Source organism: Littorina saxatilis, linkage group LG15 (assembly GCF_037325665.1).
Source record: "Littorina saxatilis isolate snail1 linkage group LG15, US_GU_Lsax_2.0, whole genome shotgun sequence".
Classification (NCBI taxonomy): Eukaryota; Metazoa; Mollusca; class Gastropoda; order Littorinimorpha; family Littorinidae; genus Littorina; species Littorina saxatilis.
The window spans coordinates 17848410-17863981 of NC_090259.1; the positions used below are offsets into that span (position 1 = coordinate 17848410).

The following is a 15572-nucleotide window of genomic DNA, read 5'->3' on the forward strand; positions in this document are numbered from 1 at the left end:
CTCACCGACCACCATGTCCAGGTGCTTCCCTGGCCATCCATGTCGCCAGACATGAACCCGATAGAACACCTCTGGGATGAATTGGACAGACGTGTGCGCAGGCGAGCAGAAGCGCCGGCAAATCACCGCGATCTATTGCAGGCACTTCAGGAGGAGTGGGACACAATCCCACAGCAAGATATCCGGCATCTGATCCAGTCCATGCCCAGAAGGTGCCGGGCAGTTGTTGCTGCTCAAGGCAGTCACACCCCCTACTGACTTGACAGCCTCGGCACCCAATCGTATTGATTGACTGATTGATTTGAAGATGCAAATGAACTGTGTGTGCATTCAACTGTGTCCATACCAAATTTCAAACAAATAATCTAAATATTGGATTTTCTGTTAATTTTTTCGAAAAATAAAACAAATTTGGCAAGTAGCAACTATGCGTTTCTTTTTTGAACAGTATACAAACCATGACATTTAACACCTCGAAGCAACTCTAATTAAACTGTTGTGTGTGTGTGTGTGTGTGTGTGTGTGTGTGTGTGTGTGTGTGTGTGTGTGTGTGTGTGTGTGTGTGTGTGTGTGTGTGTGTGTGTGTGTGTGCCTTCTTGTATATCTGTCTGTCATCAGTATTTTCTTCAATTTACATCGTGCGCGGCGTCCTCCAGATGAGAACCTGGGACATCATCATCTTTGCCTTGGCTACGTTTCTCGTCTGGCTGCACATCTTAGTTCACTTCATACTTGGAGACAAGACCGCCTCAGAATGGGTAAAGTGTGTGAGTGTGTGTGTGTGTGTGTGTGTGTGTGTGTGTGTGTGTGTGTGTGTGTGTGTGTGTGTGTGTGTGCGTGCGTGCGTGCGTGCGTGCGTGTGTGTGTGTGTGTGTATGTGTGCGTGTATGCGTGTGTGTGTGTGTGTGTGTGTGTGTCTGTGTGTGAAGGGTAGGGGCGGGAGCGGCGCGAGGTGAACGTGTGAAATGCACAGTCCTTCCCATGTGATCGATTCGGCTTATCTTCTCAGATTTACCCAGGCTATTAAATGGGACAAGGCCATCCCTCCACCTAACCACACAACAAACACAAACAGCCAGCCTTTTTCTGTGCATTGAGGGACACTTGAATTAATTCTTTCAATCCATAATTGTCAACCTGTGAAGTATTTAAATCATAACAGCAACCCTGCTCGAGAAACGGTGAGTGTGTTGGGTTTTGGTATGTGTTCAAGTAGAGGGATGGTCTTATCCCATGTGAAAGGCTACATTTAAGACGGTGACCCGAATCATTTACACAAAAAGGATTGTGCTTTCTAGACTCTTTCAAACCTGAAGCAGCTAATTTTGAATTTCAGGTACGGTTGATCGTTAGCAGCATTGGCGGTCTGATTTGTATCCTCCTCGCTGTGAAGCTGGCTTCCGGATATGGGATGACTGGCATTAAGCACTTGGTCAAAGCCAGCATGTCTGCAATTGAACATACACAAAACCTGTATTTTCAACTTCTCTTGTTCACCGAATTTCTGACGTTCAACATGCAACTGTCAGTAAGTATCTGACTTATTTTGCTTTCATCCAAGAAATTAATGTTTTAGCATACATACAAACTAATGACTGTTACGAGTACTACCAAACTTTCATTTGAGTATGGCAACTGGGGGAAATTTGCCAGTCATGTAAACACATGAGAAACAATGAAACGTTCATGCGGTTTTCAATGGACAGTGGTTACGACCCCAGTGGCGACTTCCGTGTCATTTGATAATGTTTCAAAATGGGTCAAATGCATTGCAAGCCATCAACAGGGATGGTATTTCTGGTGATGGTTTGAATAATCCAACATACTCCTAAAACTCAAAAGTGTTATCTTTTCTTCAACAGCTCAATTTGCTGATACTCAGTGTGACTTCGCGTCTGAAATTCTTGGAGCCTGGCGCAGAAGAAATTGTGATAATGGTTATTTGGCCTATTTTCACAGTAGCCTTTATTCTGTTGGGCTACAACTCTGTGAGTGTTCTACATGTGTGCAATTGTTGTTGTTGTTCTGGATTGTTTTTCGTTATGTCTTACTTTTGATGTTTTCTTGAATGAATAAATGTACTGATAAATAAATGTATGATATGAATAACATGAAATGTAAAAACAAAATGAATAAATGAATACATACATTAATGACGAACTTAAAGGTGGTCGTCTACATTTTTGCTTTTTTTCAATAATCTTATGGTTAGATTTCGCAAAAAAGTTATGTCAGATGATGAATGAACCAAGGTGGAAAAAGTGATAGAAAAAAAAATATATGTAAAAAAAGATTTTATTTTTTGGTAGCGTGACTCACGCTTCCACTATTTTGTTTTCTGTTTGCTGAGAACATGTGCTTTGCCTAAAAATACTGACCAATCAAATTCATGTCACTATGCTTATAGCCACGCCCAAACAAGTGCAGCAACAGTTTGACACTGGAGCGCTGTCCACGCTTTTTTTTAAACGCACGAAATGCACGGGATTTGAGAGGAGTTTTGCGCTTGGCATTTTCCAAATAAGGATATCCTACTATGAGTTCTACGCTGGAATACTACAATGAATTTTCAAACGGCTACACTGGCTTCGTCTTTCCTGATCGAAAGGGGGTGTATTGTTGATAATTGTAGATAATAGACTCTGCATTTTAATGGTCAAATGGCGATTTCGGTATAAAAATGTAGACAAGGACCTTTAAGAAAGTAAAACTGATAAGCATGGTACGTAGAAATGAGCATCATGTTTAAATCATTATCTCATGTTTTGTTCTAGATGTTACGAGAAAATTACTGTGGTGCACTGTGTTTCTTTGCGCTTTGTCCATGGGAACTGGGATTTATCATCTACAGAATTGTTCGGGTAAGCAAATCGGTGAAGAAAAGGTGATATTTACAAATTATCTACTGGTACTACTAATTTACGTTATTGCATACGCTTTATTCATGTGAACTGAAAAAGGAAACAAGCTTACATCAGTTTCGAATAGCATCCAATGAGAAAATTAATGAGAGAGAGAGAGAGAGAGAGAGAGAGAGAGAGAGAGAGAGAGAGAGAGAGAGAGAGAGAGAGAGAGAGAGAGAGAGAGAGAGAGAGAGAGAGAGAGAGAGAGAGAGAGAGAGAGAGAGAGAGAATAATAACCATTGTAATCATTTTTACGAGTTTTCATTCACAGCCAGCTGGGAAATAAATCTAATGTTCCCCAGGCAATAAATCCCCGGTTCTCATAGTTGCAGGAAGCAGGTTATACATGGATAATCAAAAGCAAACATAATAGAAACGCTCGGGGATTCTTCGGCTCTTTTCATTGGCGTTTCCCCAGACCTAGACAGACGACACTGCTTTGCAAAGTTCTAAAAACGAACTGGCAAACTGGCAAAAGTAAACAAACAGCAAAACTACTTAATGAAAGGTCATAAATTCATCACAAACAAATGAAACCTAGCGATATGTTGTGTCTTCTTACACAGTCATGGAGTGCGTTTATCTGTGTTTCGATACAAAGACGTTCGGAGAAACACGAGCGTCAAGTTCAAGCGGCAAACCAATAGACCCCCATCTTGAACACGCGGCCAGTACAACTGGCCTTGACACGGAACGATTCAAGGGGGGCAATCTCAAGTCATCTGAAAGAGGGAAATCCAAACGCAATCCGCCTTGTTCGATTTTATGGGCTTGGACGATAGAGAAAAATAAGAAAAGCAAAAGCTGGAGTCCAGTCTGGACGAAACTGCTATCAAGAACGCAGAATTGATTTTTTCTGAGTTTTTTTTTTAGCCGTAAGCGCCATTTCTCATTTCGAATTTCTCATAACTGCTGTTCACCGCAGTGAAACCAACAAAGGTGCCTCACTCTGTAAGAGTTTCCTGCTCCGATAAACATGGCGGTGACGGCTAAAAAAAACTCAGAAAAAATCAATTCTGCGTTCTTGATAGCAGTTTCGTCCAGACTGGACTCCAGCTTTTGCTTTTCTTATTTTTCTCTATCGTCCAAGCCCATAAAATCGAACAAGGCGGATTGCGTTTGGATTTCCCTCTTTCAGATGACTTGAGATTGCCCCCCTTGAATCGTTCCGTGTCAAGGCCAGTTGTACTGGCCGCGTGTTCAAGATGATTGACCCCTGACACCCCCCGCGGGTTAGGGGGAAGAATTTATCGATGCTCCTCAGCATGTCGTAAGAGGCGACTAACGGATTCTGTTTCTCCTTTTACCCTTGTTAAGTGTTTCTTGTGTAGAATATAGTCAATGTTTGTAAAGATTTTAGTCAAGCAGTATGTAAGAAATGTTAAGTCCTTTGTACTGGAAACTTGCATTCTCCCAGTAAGGTCATATATTGTACTACGTTGCAAGCCCCTGGAGCAATTTTTTGATTAGTGCTTTTGTGAACAAGAAATAATTAACAAGCGGCTTTATCCCATCCCCCCCCCCCCCTTTCCCCGTCGCGATATAACCTTGAACGGTTGAAAACGACGTTAAACACAAAATAAAGGAAAAATAAAGGAAAATTGACCCCTGACACACACATTTTGACCCGTGCACAAGACGTTGTATCGATAAACGAAGCGCACATACGAAATAATAATAAAAGCAAGGAACATAGCAACAAGGAATGCAAACATCTGACAAAGCCGAGCAAGCAGAATGACAGGTCTAATGAAAAACAAAGAGTCAATGAGTCGGAAACAAGATCGCGATTCTTTCCTTCGCTGCACGACGCAAATCTTCTGTGACCTTTGACCCAACGTGCCTTGCTGCACGATGCAAATCTTCTGTGACCTTTAACCCAACGTAGCTTCCACATTCAATCACTAAGCTTAATATTTACAACTGAAAATCGAGGGGGTGGAATACTGAGAGGAACCTACAGAACTATGCATCCTCAAACCTGACATACTTATCCCAACATTTTGTGAACTCAAAAGACAGAAAGCTGCTTTTACACGCCAGATTTGATTGCAACAACGTGCTGGGGCACCAAAACATGTATTATCAAAACGGAACTCGTGTTTCAAAGCATGGCTCCCTGTGTTGATTTTGCACTTATATTCTCACTACCAAAATGATGAAAAAAACGATGTTTGGTGGTTTGTTGTCATGCCATCTTTTTTGTCGGTCCTCGGGGGGGCATATCGACTTTTGTTTCATATTTATTGACCGCGGCCTTCGGCCTTGGTTAATAAATATGAAACAAAAGACGATATGCTCCCCCTCGGACCCATCCTGAACTCAGGTCAAATGAGTTCCTTCCCTTCGGGTCTCATTTGCCTTGGTTTTCTTTCTGTGGGTAAGAAATCGATATTTTTTTTTTTAACATATTTAGAGCTTTTTGTAATGTGTTATTAATATAAGCAGATTCGCGATCGTCAAGAATGATTTTTCATGGTGTTGTGTAATTTTTAAATTACAAAGGAATTGATATGTAAGACAGTTTCAATCGAGCTATCTTTCGCGAGTGTATTTACTGTGAAAACAACTCTAAATATGGCAAAAGTGTCACGTGATAATCAACTTTGGCTACGAAGCAGACGACACTTTTTCCGTAACCAGTTGGGAGAGATGCACTGACAACTTATTACGGTCTCCTTCCCACAGCAGTCTCAACGTTTTGACTTGTGTTAACCTTAGAACGATGTCTTTATAATAACTGTGAAGAACAGAACGGAGATCACTGTCGAAGTCGGCCAATCTGCAATCACTTTCGTCTCAGTTCGTCTATTCTCAGAAACATTAGCGAAAAACATGGGAGATAACTCTGTATTCTTGTTTTGATAGATTCCGCGCAGTAATTATGCACCCTGTCAGAGAGACAGTAGCGATAGCGTGGACCGATGATTATCAGAATGCCTCGGACCGACAAAAAAGCTGGTCTGTCAACAACCCATCAAACATCTTATAATGGCTTTTTCATGAGGGGGTGAATAATGAATTGAGTTTGATTCACTGTGTGTGCCCATGTCTGTTCGAAAATCTGTCAAAGTTCAGAGAGCTCTTTGCAAAGAGTGATGTCATGTGTGTGTGTGTGTGTGTGTGTGTGTGTGTGTATGTGGGTGCGTGCGTGCGTGCGTGCGTGCGTGCTTGCGTGCGTGCGTGCGTGCTTGCATGTGTGTGTGTGTTTGTGTCTGTCTGTCTCTCTGTCTGTGTTCAGGTGTCAATGACAGAGACGGTATATAAGGATCGTTATCTGGAGGTGTGTACCTACGTATGCGGCCCACTCACAGCCGTTTTCTTGGGGATAATCATCCTTCATGGGCGGTTCAGGTACAAGAACTTCGGCAAGGGACTAGGTAAGTTGACTGCATACAGTTCTTCTCGTGTGAACGATTGGAATCGTCGTCTTAGCTCTTGCTAGGCTTTTATATTCGACAAAAACATCCCTCCACTTTTACGCGTACCAGCCTGTCATATGAGCGTTGATGCGTTGAGCTGTCGTTATGCGCCATACATGGCCCAGCTCATCCGGCTTCAGCGTGTTTTTATATCGGAGTGGTCCTTCTCCTAGACTGGTGGCTTTACAGGGCTGTCGAGTCCAGTCTACCCGGCTATTTGGCCATAGCTGGCTGGTTTGTTTATCTGAGGTGACCTTCCCCAGGGCTAGAACTTAAGATGCGGCTCTTGATCGCATGATGCTCCCGTCATTGGAGACCTGGGGTATTTCTTGAGTGTAACAGTGCCACCTGTTATCCCGCCCCATCCTGTTGGAAGCACCGCCAGTTGGTCCGCGACTGCTTATTCGTCCTGGCAAGCCTGGCTTATTTCGCAGCTAACCTCCATATCTGAAGGCCATCTCACTATCCGCCACCTGTGAACGCGCCTGGTTGGGGGTGGTCGCCCCTACTGTCCCAGGACGCGTACCAGCGATCGTTGTGCTTTCTGTGCAGAGTGGGAATGTTTGCAACGGGTGTGCGACAAAAGGTCGAGGTTCAAAATGTCGAGGCTCAAAAGGTCGAGGTCATTTGGTCGAGGGTCAAAAGGTCGAAGGGGACGAAAGGTCAAAATGTGAGAAAATGTCGACATCAAAACGTCGAGGGGACAAAAGATCGAGGATTGAGAAAAGATCGAGGATCAAAAACGGCCGAGGTTTAAAAATGTCGATGTCAATTTACGTTTGTAATGGATGGATTCTTTTAACGAACACTACTGGCAAACTGTGAAAAATTGATTCATCACCAAATTCTGACTGACTATTAGGGTTTAACGTCCTCTTAGACCAGTTGGCCTATATTGGGACAGGTATTGGTAATACGCTGAAGATATGGTGTGATACTTTGACTCAAACAAACCCGCTGTGGCTGTCTTCTTCGACACACCAGCATTGGGTTTGTCTCGTCAAAGTATCGAAATACGATCATGATAATCAGAGACGAGAGATGATGCAAGCGTGTCTTCGTGTTTTCCAAGCCCTGAGACTTTCGCTGTGAACTTGGGATCTTTTTCGTGCGCATGTGTGCACACGGGGGTGTTCGGACACCGAAAAGAGTCTGCAGAAAGTTGACTCCGAGAAATAAATCTCTCGCCGAACGTGGGGTTCGAACTCACGCTGATAGCGACCAACCGGATACAAAGCCAGCGCGCTACCAACTGAGCTACTTCCCCGCCCTCACCAAATTCTCACTGTGCACAGGAAACAGTCAGTATGTTGATTTGCTTTTGTCTGTGTCTAAGAGAAGGGATGTTGTTATCCGGTGAGAAACCGGCACGGTTGGCCTAGTGGTAAGGCGTCCGCCACGTGATCGGGAGGTCGTGGGTTCAAACCCCGGCCGGGTCATACCTAAGACTTTAAAATTGGCAATCTAGTGGCTGCTCCGCCTGGCGTCTGGCTTTATGGGGTTAGTGCTAGGACTGGTTGGTCCGGTGTCAGCGTAATATGACTGGGTGAGACATAAATCCTGTGCTGCGACTTCTGTCTTGTGTGTGGCGCACGTTAGGCCTAAAAAAAAATAGGTGTGGTTACGGTAACCCGACCTACCCTATTTTTAGGGGCCGATCCTATAACTTTTTATTACATTTGTCAAAAAACAAAAAAAAACCACACAAAAAACCGAGTGCAAAAAACGCAATGAAAGCGAAAGCGCCCGAGTCGCACACTTATTTCCCTGTCAAGTAGGTTTAATTTGTACACATTAGAAAAAAAAGTTAAAAAAAAAAGTGATTGCCTACCTACCTACCCTATTTTTTTTGGCTATGTTACCGTAACCACACCTATTTTTTTTTTTTTGGCCTTATATGTCAAAGCAGCACCGCCCTGATATGGCTCTTCGTGGTCGGCTGGGCGTTAAGCAAACAAACAAACAAACAAACTTGTGAGAGGGCGTATCTTAAACATGTGTACAGGAAGCACATGGCAATATGTTTGTCTGCGCACTGAAATGCAAGGGTGTTCACTCTCTCACAACCCATACCAACCCGAAAGAGTTATTTTAAGAATTCGTCTGCTTAGACAGCCATTTTCAATGAAATCATACGATGAAAACAAAAACATGCGATACAGTTTCCCCGAGAGAAGTAAGCTTAAAGTTGATAACAAACACAGCATTTTTTGTTACGTGTGAAAGACTATGCAATCAAGTAATAGTCTGTTCAGGGTTTTAATGGGATAAAACCGTTCTTCCACTTGGTCACGTACCCGAATTCAGCAACTGGGTAGCATTCTGTGCAGAATATTTGTTATTGATGTATGTATTCATGCATGTATTTAATTAATTATTTATTTATATATTTATTCACTTCAGTTTACGTTTTGCTAAATGAATGTCTCAGATTGACATGAGGTGTAAGCTACAAAAATACGTCTGGATAATGTTGCCCGCTCAGCACAACAAGCAAGCAGACTGTATATTTGTGGTATGCGTTCGAGAAAAAGTATATATATATCCTCTCGACCCATGTAAAAACCTGGACGGGTCTTTTGTGTTTTACAAGACGGTCTACACAGGAAAGATCAGTGCAATGTTTGGGTAATGTGGACTAAAGCTTAAGTTTGAAACTTTCTCTTGTTCTTTTTTGTTTTCTCTACGTAATAGTAGAGACCACGTCGCCAGACGAGCTTGCATTGATTTTTTCTTCAGGGTTGCTTGTTTAATTTGTTTCCATGTTTTCGTAAAATGCACAGATTTTGAGAGCTTAAGTCATATGACAGAGATGTATAGTTTGATGTGTTTTGGTTGCAGTGAGACCGGAGAATCCAGAATCTGACAGACAGGGTCTGCTTGACCAAAACCGGCTATCAACGTCTGCCAACAGAAACTAATGGACATGTTAAAGATACCTTATTCCTTCCTGTGTCAATTTCGACAATGTTCGAAGCTTTTACCCGATATTAGAGCATTCTTCCACTTCGACACATTCCAAAACTCAAAAGTCTGGCTGCTTCATGCAAAGCAAAACTTCTGGTGAATACATTTTTCACACCGACGAAGGTGTCAGTTATGAAATTCATTTAGCCAAAGAGAGCCAACAAAAAGCAGCCGGGCTGTAGAGATTCTTTCTTTGTGTCCAAATCAATTTATCTTATTTCGGGTAAAAGCTTCACACGCATAATTAGCTTATATTGGTGTACATGATCGTTAACAAAGGCAGGAACGTATCTTTAAAATTCCAGGTAAAAAGCATGGAAGGATCGACCTTGGAAAAACTGGGGCAAACAAACCGAATAACAGTGAAATCATAAACATAATTATTGTTTTAAACAATAAATTTTTTTTAAAAAACGGGAAATCACGCAAACTAGCGACATCCAAGTGAAAACAGGCAGCTCTGATCTCTGCATTTTCTGCACTGTCCGCTCAGTCTTACGTGGGATTTTTCTTTCGAAAAAATGGACTTCAGAGATGACTGTTTATTCCGCTCGAGCACACAAATGTAACACTTCCTTAAAGCTGTGGTCTATTTATGACTTTCCGGGGCTACGAGGTTAAAAAAAAGGGACAAAATCATGTACAGATTTCTGTACAACAAACACTACCTGAAACCCCACCTATACGGCGTGTTTGACCTTGAGAGCTTCAGTCAACGCTTGAATTTTGCAGTGGTAACATCCGGTTTGCTCTCGCAGAGCTGAGCATGATTGTCAAGAAGGATCGAGCAGAAAAAATAAACGACTTGGCAGGGATTCGAACTCAAGGCCTCGGGGCCTCGAAATGTCGGGGCCGATGTCTTAACCGCTAGGCCACTTCACCAGTGTTGTCAAAGATAACACAAATTGATAATTTTATATCATTCTACGCTTGAATTACCATTCATGCGTTGCAAAAACGTAAAAATTGACATTAAAATTTGCCTTTATTTGCAAACATGTTTTACGGAATCGCAGTACATGTTTACACCGTCATGCTACACGACATTCGCGCCATGCAAATAGCTGCGATATCTCTATTTACAACATGCAAGAAAATGACAAGAACAGTAATTGAATCTCTCCAAAGCTCTGTGCAGTTGAAACCAGACATCTAAGAAATAGTTATACATGTATTCACTTCTGAACAATGGGCGGATAGAGATATAAATCATGCTGCTTCAAGAATAACATAACATGAATTCATATCAATGTTTTTCCTTCTTTTTCTCAATTGGCGCAGTAGCCTAGTGGTTAGGACATGAGACACGAAGTTTCGAGTTCGAATCTTCGCCGGGGCGTTTATTTTTTCCCCTTGATCTCTCTTGAAGATAAAATATGATCAGTCTTGAGAGAGCAAACCGGATGTTATCCCTGCAAAATTTTTTGCCCTCTTTGTTTGTTTATTGTTGCTGTTTTTTGCTTGCTTGTACATTCTGTGGCGGGGTGGTAAGACGTCGGCCTCTTAATCCGGCGGAAGGTCGAGGGTTCGAAACCCGGCCGCGGCCGCCTGGTGGGTAAAGTGTGGAGATTTGTCCGATCTCCCAGGTCAATTCGTGTGTACACGCAAGCACAAGACCAAGTGCGTATGGAAAAGATCCTGTAGTCCATGTCAGAGTTCGGTTGGTTATAGAAACACGAAAATACCCAGCATGCTTCCTCCAATTGCGGCGTATGGCTGCCTGAATGGCGGGGTAAAAACGGTAATACACGTAAAATTACACTCGTGCAAAACACGAGTGTACGTGGGAGTTTCAGCCCACGAACGCAGAAGAAGAAAGAAGAAGAAGTACATACATTTCTTCTTCTCTAGAATTTCTCTTTTATTTTAGTGTGCCTGTTCTGTTTAGAGTATTCTTGTTCTTGCATATTAATGATGTTATTGTTTCAATTTTTAAATTTGTTGAGGTTTTGTTCTTGTTTGGGGGATAACTTTATCATCCCATTGCTGTGTAATTCGGGTCGCTTGCTCTAAGTGAAAAGCTAGCAGCAATGAGAGTCATGCGTGTCCGTGTTTAGGTGTAAATGAACCGCTACCTGCACCTCTGGTAGAATAACCGAGGCTGTGTACGTGCCACAGTGGTGAAACTGGCACGGGACAGGGATACCGTCTCAGAGTTTGCTCCTAAAGTTGACCCGTGTCCGTTCCAACCAGGATTCGAACCCGTAACCCGCGAATCGCAAGTCCAGTGGTGTAGCCCCAAAATGTAAGCGATCGACTTTTGAATTGTACAGTGTATTTTAATTGTTTCAGACGTGTATGATCAGCCGTTGCTTGTGTTCGTGCCATAGTTGTTTGTTAAATATTGTTTGATGATACTTAATTTTAAACATTTTTTTTTATTTACGGACAACTGACCGTTTTCTGAAAAAAAGGATCCTATGTTAGATGTCACGGCAGTTGTATGCAGTGTTTACCAATCTGTTCTTATACAAGTAACATGTATATATAGCTATTGTTCCCATTGAATATAGTGCAGGTTTATTTTTCCTCATCAGATATATTGCTTACATGTTGTTATTAAATGCATTGATGATCAAATACATGATTCATACATAGAGAATACTACATGGCTTGTTTCAAATTAAAGACGTACTCTTTTCAGTTTGTTTTCAGTTTGATCGAAATTCGAACGTAATTTGGCCGACAGTGGCGAAACACGTTATGTTGATACGTATTTGGAGAGTCTGTAACTGAAAATATTTGGAATAAAAACAAATAACAGCTATTGCTTCCTCTTTCCGTTAGTTTAAGAAGCACTTATATATAGTTACGATGTAACGTATTGCATGCACGTCCCATGTTCTTTCCTCCAACTCTGTCATCACTCATTTCTGTGTGTCTGTTATGACCGATTTGTCCTTCACTGGGGGTATGCAGTGTCTTTGGCGGTTGACAACTGTGCCAGAGGCATTGAACTTCTACTTATTGCATTTAAAAGAAATTGTATATCGTCTTCATGCACGGATCGTTTTGTTTTAAACATTCAGTAAACAAACACAAAAACGTGAATTCCGATTTTCGGCTGTCATCCAACCTTTCTGTAACCAGTATAAAAGAATATGTTATATGCGAACTGAAAAAGAAGCAAAATCACAGCCACATTACATTTATATGATAGTGCAATGCGCAATAATGATCTAACAATTATGTCTCAAGCACCATTTGTTTAAACTCTTGTGCGAATTCTTGTCATTGTCTATTGTTGAAGCTTTCAACAGTTGTAAAAGCCACACAAAAACATCTGTTCAACCCGAGCCCTTCTTTAGTGCACAATCAGAGTCTTTCGACTAATCTGCTGTAATACTTGTAACGTAACCCCACGTGAAACGCGAGGGACGGACTGACCTAAAGCTCACAAGGGGAACAAACTTAGTCACAGCCCGACACAGGCCCTTTTGTGTTGCAAAGTTTTTGCTGAACGGCCCCTCTTCTACGATCTGTTGTGGAATTTTGGGAAAAAGTGACGTGGAGGAGAACGTGATCAGTCCCCTGTTTCTTCTATGCTAGAATTGGGAGTGTGGCAAGAAAGTAGACGAGGGTCTTGGTGTGTGTGTGTGTGTGTGTGCGCGCGTGTGTGTGTGTGTGTGTGTGTGTGTGTGTGTGTGCGTGTGTGTGTGTGTGTCTGTGTGTGTTTGTGTGTGTGTATGTGTGTGTGTGTGTGTGTGTGTGTGTGTGTGTGTGTGTGTGTGTGTAGAGCGATATGTGAGTAAACTACTGTACCGATCTTCATACCAAGGAAATCTCATGTAAAGTTTCGTGAAGATCGGTTCAGTATCTTAAAAACAATTTCATCTGATTCTTTTTGGTATCGTGATTCCAGCAACATATATAGATATGCTATGTTTGGATTACAAGCAAGGTCTGAAAATTAGAAAGAATATCAAAACGCGCGTTTAACTGTGAAATGCTGTACGCTAATGCGCTATAGGGCAATTCCAAAAAATATGCTCACCTAAGCCTGAAATTCAAAATGGAATTGACGGCTTTTTCAACGTACACATGCCACAAGAGATGTTTATAGTTACTTATACCATTCATCGCTTGCCTCTAGTTCACTCCCCTTGCATGCCGCCATTTTGTTTTGATGTCATTTGGGAACGCCCGTGTGAAGTCATTTTATGACAACTTTTAAGAATGTCATCGCGTGTGCTAGTTTTTATTGTTTTGGTTTCGAAAATTAGTCAAAGTTGCTACAGAAGCCTAAAACTATCGTTTGATCTGTTTTTAAAATATCAATTGCTTAAACGTTTTGAAATATATTTAAAACAAACTCTACCCCAAAATGGTGCCACGTCAGTGACGTTTTGGGTAGACTTTTTGTTTGTGGCGATGAACCGATTGGTTGATTTATTTCTTATTTCGAGTTTTCTTAGCTTTTAAATGGAGGAGTCCAACCATGTGATTTGAGTTTGTTTGTCCCCATTTTGTTGTGCACAAAGTGCGTCACTGACGTGGCACTGTTTTGTAACGTCTATGGCACTTTGAAACCATGTGTACTTGTTACTGGTAGTTTTTAACCAATTTCCTTGTGATTTTTTGTTACATGTTCTAACTAAGGTTAACATTGTTGTAACTGAAAAAAGCTGAGCACAAAAACGAGATCATGTGTCCGTTATTTTTAATTTTCAGTGCAGTTAACCCCAGAGATTTGTACGAGTTATGATCCAAACAAAATGACCAAAACGCTATTATAAATGTTTCAGGTAACTGATCATCAAAAATAATATATCATTTGAAAGGCCAAACATTTAACTGGTTTACCTCTCAGAGATGACGCCATTAGGTTGCTACGTCATAAATGACGAGGCATCAAAATACGTCACTTTTGGGTTATGCTTCAAAACGGGGTCTTTTGTCAAGAACCATGAACAACTCCTATTCTGTAAAAGAGTGTAGCTAGGTAATGACACAAAGGACATTTCTACAAAGGTGAAGAAAGTAACATGAAACAAAGCTGCTACATAATTTACAATCTGACAGAAGAAAAGGGAAATCAAAACTGGGGAAAAAGGGAACAACTCGGAATAGCCAACAAGACGTCCGAACAGCTCTGCAAACGAAATTAATGTAGCTGCTGTATCAAAACTTAAGAACTAAGATTGAAAAGTGAACATCTATCTATATATATATATACGTGTCTGTCTGTCTGTCTGTCTGTCTGTCTGTCTGTTCGCGATGCACGGCCAAAGTTCTGGGTTTATCTTTTTCAAATTTGGACACCGTATTCAGCTACACCCCGGACACAACCTCATCGATGAGATATTGCAACACGTGCTCTCAGCGCGCAGCGCTGTGCGCGCTGAACCGATTTTGTTTTTTTTTTGGTCGGGATCCACTACCAGTAACTCTTCCTTATCTTCTCCAGTGTTTTCAGCCGCGATTATCTCCCTTCCTCCGTGTGGCGTCAATCCATATTCCCGTTACTACGTTACTATTTTTAGAAGGTCACTGCACGTTACTATTTTTAGAAGGTCTCCAATGTTTTGCGCGTTTATCTTCTTTCCTTCGTGCGCCGGTAAAGCCGGCGTACACCCAGCAAAGCCGGGTCCCAGGCGCAGCCTGGTATTCGGCTCTACTTCTTCCCGGCAAAGCCGGTACCCGGCGAAGCGGGTAATCATCTAGTTTATATATAAGAAGTAGAGCCGAATGATTCCCGGCTTTGCCGCGAAGAAGTAGAGCCGAATACCCGGCTTCGCCGGGAAGAAGTAGAGGAATACCCGGCTTCGCTGGGATGAAAGCGTTAATGTGGACAGTGACCTTCTAAAAATAGTAACGGGAATATCCGGCTTCGCCGGGATGAAAGCGTTGTGGACAGTGACCTTCTAAAAATAGTAACGGGAATATGGATTGACGCCACACGAAGGAAGGGAGATAAACGCAAAACACTGGAGAAGATAAGGAAGAGTTACTGGGAATGGATCTGGGAAGATGAACAGAAAAACCAAAATCGATTCAGCGCTGCGCGCTGAGAGCACGTGTTGAAAATTCTCATCGACCAGGTTGTGTCCGGGGTCTACCTGAATATGCCCACCAAATTTGAAGTAGATCCATCAAGAACTTTGGCCGTGCATCGCGAACACACACACACACACATACACACACACACAGACACAAGTCGTATATATATATAGATATATATGCACACGCACACACCCACACACATGCACGCACACACACACACACACACACACTTACACACACACACACACGCACATACAAACACACACACACACGCACG

General features: G+C 42.1%; 1 protein-coding gene across 1 annotated transcript in view; it reads left to right on the forward strand.

Moving 5' to 3' along the window:
- The window catches only part of LOC138948713 (uncharacterized), a 44421-nt gene extending 32375 nt beyond the window's left edge, over positions 1 to 12046 (forward strand). The window contains exons 4-9 of the mRNA XM_070320319.1: positions 619 to 758; positions 1337 to 1528; positions 1863 to 1988; positions 2775 to 2861; positions 6145 to 6283; positions 9167 to 12046. Coding sequence (XP_070176420.1) covers positions 619 to 758; positions 1337 to 1528; positions 1863 to 1988; positions 2775 to 2861; positions 6145 to 6283; positions 9167 to 9246 — 764 coding nt within the window. The 3' untranslated portion in view covers positions 9247 to 12046. The remainder of the gene's footprint in view (positions 1 to 618; positions 759 to 1336; positions 1529 to 1862; positions 1989 to 2774; positions 2862 to 6144; positions 6284 to 9166) is intronic.
- The last annotated feature ends 3526 nt before the right edge of the window (positions 12047 to 15572 follow it).